General features: G+C 49.8%; 1 protein-coding gene across 1 annotated transcript in view; it reads left to right on the plus strand.

Annotated features, from left to right (window-relative positions):
* The window catches only part of LGI2 (leucine-rich repeat LGI family, member 2), a gene marked incomplete at its 5' end in the record, with an annotated part of 30,696 nt that extends 22,147 nt beyond the window's left edge, over window positions 1–8,549 (plus strand). Inside the window, one exon of the mRNA XM_012724033.1 lies at window positions 7,348–8,549. Coding sequence (XP_012579487.1) covers window positions 7,348–8,165 — 818 coding nt within the window. The remainder of the gene's footprint in view (window positions 1–7,347) is intronic.
* Window positions 8,550–9,008: the final 459 nt, after the last annotated feature.

Raw genomic sequence — 9,008 nt, forward strand, 5'->3', positions numbered from 1 at the left:
CACAGGCACACACCAGCGGGCACACGTGCACGTGCGCACAGAGACAGGCACACACCAGCGGGCACACGTGCACACATGCACACAGGCACACACCAGCGGGCACACGTGCACACATGCACACAGGCACACATGCTCCATGGCTTGTTCTCTGCCTTCTTGCCAGAGCTTGCTGATCTCTCTGCTTTTTTCCACTTTCCCCTACCTACGTCCTCTGTACAAGCCCAAGTGGGGTTTTCCTGTTCAGCTTCCCGCGGACAGACAACTTTGTGAGAAAGATGCATGTTTTCTTTTAGATTCACCTGAAATTTCGTGATGGTGCCTCATCTAGTTACTTGCGTCTGTTTCACTCTTTTCTCATTTTTCCCATTTTATTTTGCAATTTTTTCACACATCAAAAGCAATGGAAGGAATTGTATACTGAACTTTTAAAAAAAGATTTATTTATGTATACAGAACTGGGGTACAGGCCAGAGGTGCAGGGGCGGTGAAAGGACCAGAGACAGAGTAGGGAGCAGAACAGGCTGAAGCACACTGCTGAGGGGAGACAGGAGAGGTCTGTCTCTCCACATGGGTCAGTTCCCTGGCCGGGGATTGAACTCGTGCTGCAGTAACTGGGGCTGGCTTCAGAGTGCTGCGTTTTGACCCGTCGCCTCCAGGGGGGCCCTTTACACTGAACATTTTACATTCACCCTATGAGCTCACTGTTTACATGATGCTGAGTTCACTTGATCTCTAGCTGGTCATCCCTATACTTAGCTGTTAGTCTGACTCAGGTGTGTGTGTGTGTGTTTCCAATAGCTCCAGCTTTCCCTTTCCACACCTTTCCCTTAGGGAGTGGCTGCTGCCTTGTGCTTGCTAGTAAGCTCCATCTCCCAGTCTTCCCAGAGTTTGGAAAGACTCCCCCAGACAGAACAAACCCTCAGGGAAGACTCTCTCAGACTCAGCACTTCTCAGCACTGAGAAGATTCTTCATAAAGTCCCTTCTTTCTTCTTCCCATCACCAACCTTTATGCCCCTTTGGCCTGCCTCCGAGCCTCAGAAACCTCACTTGACTTTCTCAGTTTCTGTAAGTATTTTGTTGTGTGGAATCTTTCGACTCTGTCAACGCCCTTCCCTGTTTTCTTTCAGTGAGCACCTGTGAAATAGGAGTTAGTGGCTCCGCGGCTCAGGTGTTGGGGGTCAGGTTTCATTAATGCTCCTTTCGACTCTGTCAGGAGATCCTGGCCTTAGCCCTGCTGAAGGGCGCTGTCTGCTGGCTTTTACCTAAGTGGAGAAAGTCCAAATAGCCTTTCCAGGCCCTCGCTTGTCAGCCGTGATAGCCATCCTGACCCGGGGCAGCGTCACCGCGGCTGCCCCCTGTGAGCGGACTTCCCTCCCGAGTTGAAGTCAGAGCAGCGTTTGGCTGGTGCAGACAGAAGCATCTCTAGGTAGGATTTCCGGTCGGGGGAGGCTCCTAGGAGTCTCTCAAAGTGGCTTGGAAGCAGGTGCGGGGTGTGTGGACAGGCAGGGGGAGAGTCGTCTCACCCCTGAAAGGTAAATGATGGGTGAAGGAGCTGGCCCCTCCGCCACCTCGCCCCTGCCCACAGCAGGAGGTGGGAGCTGAGTGAAGTCTGGTTCTTGGCGCTGGGACCCCAGGCCAGGGCTGGCGCAAATGGAGGGCGCAGCGACCCCTGACTATGGCTCGGGCTATGTGCCTGGAGGGGAGGGGGAGCACTCTGTTCAATGCCTGGGCAACTCCGACAGATAGGGGCTCTGCTCTGGAAACCCAGGAGCTTGACAGCATTGCTGACTGCCTCCGGAAGTGGGCGTGGCTCCTCCTCCAGGAAATGGCCAACAGTTGCGTCCTACGGAGACGTTGTGGGGATTGCCTGGTGCCACGCACCAGCACACGCGGCCTCTGCCACCATTCCTAGTGGAGAGACCAAGGCTCCACCCAGGAGGCACAGCATGGGGCAGGCCCAGCACTGTCTCCCAGGCAGACTTGGGCACCTGCCAGCTGCAGTGTGCTGGAAAGGAGATGGCAGCGGTGGTACCGGCCTCCAAGCATCTGCAACTGGTGACATGCCCAAGTTCACATGTCTGTGTGCAGCTGTGCATTCCTTCACAAAGAGCCTCGAGCATTGACACTGAGCCGGACATAGGCTGGATGCGAGGGCCATGCAGTGTGTATGTCAGATTTGAAACCTCCAGCCTCAAGGAGCTTGTCATGGGGGAAGAGACGATGAAAAGGACAATTGTAATGCTGGTGTGATGGCCTGCTGGCAAGCGAAAAGGCAAGATTTGAAGTGTTGGGTGTGAGAGGAGTGAGCTTTACAGTGTTGGGTAAAGACTTCTTTAGTAAGGAGTCATTTGACACCTGGGACCAGAGGGGATCCCAGACTCTGCAGCAGTCAATGCCAAGTCCGGGGTCAGAGGGTATCTTACTGTTTGGGGCCTCCAAGGCTGGCTGGTGTGAGCACGTGATCCTGCAGGAATGGTAGGAGATAACGAGAGAGGAAAGAAGGCTGAGGAAAGAAGGCTGATCGTGGGGGCCTTGAGGCCTATGAAGACTACGGCTTTTCCTGGGTGCTTGCAAAGCTATGGATTGGGGGTATAGGGGTCTGGGGGGAGTATGGAAGGTGAAGGTGCCTGGCAGTGCTGGCTCAGAGTCGTCTGGGTGGGGGTGACACAAGGGCACAGGCAGAACAACTAGTTCCGAGGCTGTGATGCCCTGGAGAGCTAGGACCCTGGGAGCCCCCAGCGGTGGGCGGCAGGAAGTGGTCTGTGGGGTGGCGAGCTTGGGGCCGAGGCTGGGCCTCGCGGGTTTCCAGGGATTCATCAGCCCTCTCCGTCCCCTTATCTGCATCTTTGGACAGGTGGGCAACTCTGACATGAAGCCCCTGCATCCACTCCACAGCCATGAGCTACCATGGTGTGGTAGTTCGTGTTAACAGCACAGCACCAGGTGGTTTTTGATAAAACTGGCTCCAGATCTTTCTAGTTGTGACTTTGATGAGGTTATTTCATTTCATCTGTAAATAGAGATTTCATTCAACTGTGAAGTGGAATAATTCCGACGGAAATAAATGGGTAATGTGTGTAATGCTTTGCACAGTGCCCAGCTGACAGGAAACCCTCATTGAGAAGTGGGGTATCAGTTGGGACAAAAATAGATATTTGATTACCATTCTTTACTACCACTAGGGAAAACCACCAACTTTTTAGTTCATGAAATTGCGTAGAACCCACACGTCAAGTTCCAACACACCCCACCAAATAACTGTTGTTCATTTCCTGTCATGTATTGATTTATGATCACATTTCACAATTTGGCCTTCTCCCAAATTTATTTCTCCTTTCACCTGAGTCTCCATGCGCAAACATAGCCTCCTCCAGGAAGCACTCATGGATGACCTTAGTGAATGAAGTATCTATCTTTCTTGTTCCCTTAGTACATGAATTTCCATAAATACAAGTGAAACTCATTGCCATCTTTTCACTTTAAGGAAGGCAACTAACATTTATGCACTTAGTGATTTATAGGTCTTTGCTCACATAAACCACACGACAACCTCATAACACGTGTACTTATTGTCTCTACTTTGCAGTAAAAGTAAAACAGGAGCAGTCCTCCTTCCTCCATAAACCCCAACTCTTGGACTTCAATTAAAAACCACTTTATGACTTTCATAAGCAGAGAGGTGCAGGGGCCAGCAGAGTGGTCTGCGGGAGGCAGCAGAGGAAGGCAGTGTGGACGTAGGGTGGGGTGTGCTGGAATTGAGCCTGGTTGGAAGGAAAGTCCTGCAGGGCACTCGCCCTGGCAAATATCATGGGTCCCAACCCAGAACCACGTGCCTTGAACAAGACCAAGGAAGACGTCATTCGTCCTGAGGCTGTGCCATCCTCATTTGTCATCTTTGATCACAACAAGGGCTGGCAGAAACTTCTCAAGTCTTTCCAGGCTAGACAGGGGCTCAAGTGTTCACTTTTGAGGCCCACTGAACTGTAGTCATCCATCTGTCTTGCAGAGAGTGAAGGAAGCCATGGGCAGGCTCATCCCACGGCTCGTCCTCTCCTTTATATCTCTTCTCAGCTGTCCTGTGTTGAGTTTATTTTGTTTTGCTTTTGATTTCTGCACACTAAGTATGTCCCAGCCTCTTTTCTCCCTACAATAAACACCCATGCATGTACACACATACACACACATGATAATCGCTTCTTTTAGTGACAGTTCCACAGGTGACAAGTGTCTTCAGGACAGATTTTACAGAGCATCTTTAAGGAAGACCTTCTTCCTCCATGGCCTGGGCTGAAGCAGGCACACTGGGCAGCAGGGACCACATCGAGGCCGTTCAGGAAGGACACAGGAGCTTACACTCTCAGTTAGTGTTCACAGGGTGGATGTCAGTGAAGTTTCTGAGAAGCTGTTTGATAGTTTAACCCTAGAAACCTTTGAAAATGTCACAATGTATACCCAGCAAGAATACTGCCAGATGAGTTTCCAAACGAAAAGATCCGCCAGGAAGCATGTTACTTACAATAATGAAAAGCTAGAAGTAGCTGCGATGCCCGACAATACGGGTCAGTTCATTGATGTGGTGCGTCTGGGCACTGGCATGCAGTTGAGTCTTAGATGATGCTGAGGGAAGGGTTACCAAACCCCACTAAGTTGCAACCCATGTACTGAACTTTGCGCTCCCCAAAAATCATCTCTTGGTATCTGCAGGAGGTTGCTTTCAAGACCCCTAAAATCCAAGGATGCTCAGTTCCCTTATACTCGGCCCTTGGTATTTGCAAATGCCACATCCACAGATTCAACCTGACAGCTGTGGCTGAGGAACCCATGGCGATGGAGAGCTGAGGAACACATGGCGATTGCATTTATTGAAAACAATCCTCATAAAAGTGCATCCGCCAAGTGCGGTTTAAGTGAACTGCCAAAGTTCAAACTCATGTTGTTCAAGGTCAGCAGTACTGTATGGCATTAAAAAATCAAGCCCGTAGAAGATGCAAGAACATGGGGAAATATTCACAATGGTAAAGTGAAAAAAAGTAGGTCATCAAAAAAGCTATGTGTACTGTAGGTCCAATGCTATTTTTGAAAGCATACATTTGGATATTTGCTTAGCAAAGATTGAGGAAACATGAAGATATCAAGTTCAGCATGTACAGTGAAAGTGATTTTGACTTTTTTCTTTGTGCTTTCTGGTCCCTTGGTGGTGGGGCATAGACTGGAGTCAGATTACCTGGATTTGAACACACACTGGCTGTGCAACTCGTATTCGCTGTGTTCTCTCAGGCTCTGTCTCACTTTTCTATAAAATGGTGTCGATAATGATGGTAATCGTCCCTGCCTCACCTGGTTGTGTGAAGATTAAAGGCACAAAGACATACGAGGTGTCTCGTATGCTGTTCAGCACTGAATGTGCTTTATGTTACCCATCACTATTCTCAAAATTTGCTTTGCTGAATATTTATAACTTTTAGACTTAGGGAAAAATGTAACTGTTTGTTGTCAGTGAAGGAGAGGGGCCAGGTTCTTAAAAGAAGTCAAAACAGTGAAAGAGAAAAGTAAACAGCACTCCAGAAACTACCTCTCTGCCCCAAAGTTAATACTAAGGACAGAAATTGGGTAATTATCCTTATAATTTACAAACCAAATTCACTTTGGTCCAGATTGCCTGGAAAATTAAGGGAAAGCGGTAACTTGTAATTGAATGACCTGCATGGGGGGAGAGCACCCTGAGACCTGGGTGGGCTGTTGCTTGCAGGCTGGAATGGGGCGATTGGGACTGGGGCACAGGGGCAGGAGCAGTGGGCAGAGTGGGAGAGGACACGGGAGGTGCCAGGGCAGGAGAATGTCGACTGAGAATGTCCCCCCACCCCCGCCTTCTGGAAAACATACGGTTCTCTGACTTTGTTAGATTATTCTGCAGCACCTATGCAGTCCTTGCTAGGGCCAGTCAGAGAAGGGGGTAGCTAGGCCTTCTGGTTGTCAGGACGTTGCCTCCATTATGCAATCACGATACGGACTCAGGATGGACCACCTGCTGTGTGTGTGTGTGTGTGTGTGTGCATGCCCTGGACTGCAGGCATGGACCACAAGGCTCTCATTTAGTCTTTACGGCAGCCCTGGGGGTCAGGGCTGCAGCATCTCAGTCTCATTCTGTAGTCACCTCGCTCATGCCGTATTTTGAACAGTGAAGGGCTGTGTATACAACAGTGGTCCCCATAATTGCAGATTGCAGTCTTGTATAATGGATACTTGCTGACCTTGGCACGATGATGAAATTGCCCCAACACACATTAGAACACCACTAAGTGACCTTGACTATACAGGCGACTATTCTGTGTTCAGAATTGAGTTGGCTGGCAGAGTCAGGACGCTTACAAGCTGCAGGGCTGGGTTGAACCCCGCACCCAGTGGAGGGTTGCAAAATTTGACCCTGTTTTCTGTCTCCACTTCCTCTGGCTCTGGAAGCCAAATGAGGTCAAATATCTTCAAGCCCGCCCTATGCTTTTCCCCTCCCATCTCTGAGTCCCTGTTCCTTCCTTCCTACCCTGGAGAGAAGAAGCCTATGTAACTGCCTCATTCTGCCCTGTGGAATTCAGAAACACCTGCATGTCAGTGAGTGTCCTCACTAGGATACCTGCCTCCAAAAATGCCAGTTGACCTGCCTTGCCTATTTCTATGGTGGTCCACTGAAAAAGGAAATTCAAATTGAATTGAGGGGCATGATATGTAACATGAATTTTGCCATCTCACCATCTTTCAGGGTACCCTCAGTGGGCTTAAGAACCTTCATGTTGTGGGGCATCCAATCTCTGAACTCTTTTCATCTTGAAAACTGGAAGTTGCCCCATTACAAACAGCTCCCCCTTCTCCCCGCCCCCCAATCCCACACAGCACCACCTGTGTACCTGACTGCTCTGATGCCTCCTATAAGTGGCGTCCTACATGGTCTCTTTGTGCCTAGTTTGTCTTTCATAATGTCTTCAACATTCGTGTTGTAGCATGTATCAGAATTTCCTTTCATGACCGCACAGAATTCCATCGTGCATGTATAAATGTTTACTCAGTGCCTTCCCGTGGAGACGTGGGTGGCTTCCACCTTTTGGCTCATGTGCATGAATGTGACTGTCACAAATATCCCTTTGAGACTCCGCCTTTAATATTTTCGGGTAGAAGCCCAGAGTTAACTTAAATCCTGTGGTCCACCAGATTTGATTTGCCGACACACCGCCATACTGTCTTCCACAGCCAGAGTTGCGTTTCACCCCAGCCTGCGTCCACCCAGCTTCCCACGCCACTGTAGAGGCACAGTTCACTGCCGCCACCCTAACCCCTCTCCTTTCTTCGGGGCGCAGGTCAGTCCATCGTGGGCTGCAAGGCCGTCCTCATCGACGACCAGGTCTTCGTGGTGGTGGCCCAGCTCTTTGGGGGCTCCCACATTTACAGGTACGACGAGAGCTGGGCCAAGTTTGTCAAGTTCCAAGACATAGAAGTCTCTCGCATTTCCAAGCCCAACGACATCGAGCTGTTTCAGATTGAAGACGAGACCTTCTTCGTGATTGCGGACAGCTCCAAGGCGGGGCTGTCCACCGTGTACAAGTGGAACAGCAAAGGCTTCTACTCATACCAGTCCCTGCACGAGTGGTTCCGGGACACGGACGCAGAGTTCGTGGACATCGACGGGAAGTCGCACCTGATCCTGTCCAGCCGCTCCCAGGTCCCCATCATCCTGCAGTGGAACAAGAGCTCTAAGAAGTTTGTCCCCCACAGTGACATCCCCAACATGGAGGACGTGCTGGCTGTGAAGAGCTTTCGGATGCAGAACGCGCTCTACCTGTCCCTCACCCGCTTCATCGGGGACTCTCGGGTGATGATGTGGAACAGTAAGCAGTTCGTGGAGGTCCAGGCCCTCCCCTCCCGGGGGGCCATGACCCTGCAGCCTTTTTCCTTTAAGGAGAATCACTACCTGGCCCTGGGGAGTGACTATACATTCTCCCAGATCTACCAGTGGGATAAAGAGAAGCAGCTGTTCAAAAAGTTTAAGGAGATCTACGTGCAGGCGCCCCGCTCCTTCACGGCCGTCTCCACCGACAGAAGAGATTTCTTTTTCGCATCTAGTTTCAAAGGGAAAACAAAGATTTTTGAACACATAGTTGTTGACTTGAGTCTGTGAAGGTGTGGTGGGTGAATTGAAAGGCCGTGGAGCACTTTCACGAGACATGAGAGTCGTCACGGAACAGGACGGGGGGAGGGGAAACAGGTTCAGAGCAGTGAAACTTGAAAAGTAAAATAAAAAGCGCACTGGGGAAATAGTTAGACATTTTCAAACTTTTAGAAGTCACATTTTAATCAGGGATTGCATTTACTGGCTAACTGCATGACACGTCATTCTGCCACTTAATGACATCGTAAAGCCTGTCGTTACTGAGAAAAGAGTACAGCATTAGCTCATACCATCTAGAAAAACGATGTGCTTTTCTGTTCTTTTTTGTTTTAATGAAGGAGAAAAATCGGCTAAGATGGGACAGCTGTTACAATGAAATAATAATAATAATAAAATGACCAAAACAACAGTGGGCCCTTCTCGTTCCATTTTAGCGATCTTTTTGGTAAGAATGAGTGAAGCCAAAGTCAGCTGCAAAGATTTGCTGATGGTTAGCGTAAAAATCTGATAACACGCAGTGATACTATTTTGAGCCGCCCAGCCTTTCTGAATCTCCCGGCAGAGGAGAAGCTGATGTGACTGGCTCACGCGAATGTTCGTCACAGGTATGTGGATAAAACAGTGTCTGACGTTGCTCCCTCCACCCCAGAGAAAATGATTTGCTGACACATGGCAGGCCAGGCCTGCCCCGGCACATCAGCATGGAGTTTCCCCTCTTCCTGTGGTTCTAACCTGCCCCCCCACCCCCCGCGGAGGCCAGAGCAGTGATGCTGGTTTGATGCTCTGTGACTCATCTGCTTCTCTGAACCCAGCACCTTGAGTTCTGGGTTCCAGCAGACAAGCCAAAACCGG

Source organism: Condylura cristata, unplaced genomic scaffold, assembly GCF_000260355.1.
Source record: "Condylura cristata isolate star-nosed mole 26May11 unplaced genomic scaffold, ConCri1.0 scaffold00012, whole genome shotgun sequence".
Taxonomy (NCBI): Eukaryota; Metazoa; Chordata; class Mammalia; order Eulipotyphla; family Talpidae; genus Condylura; species Condylura cristata.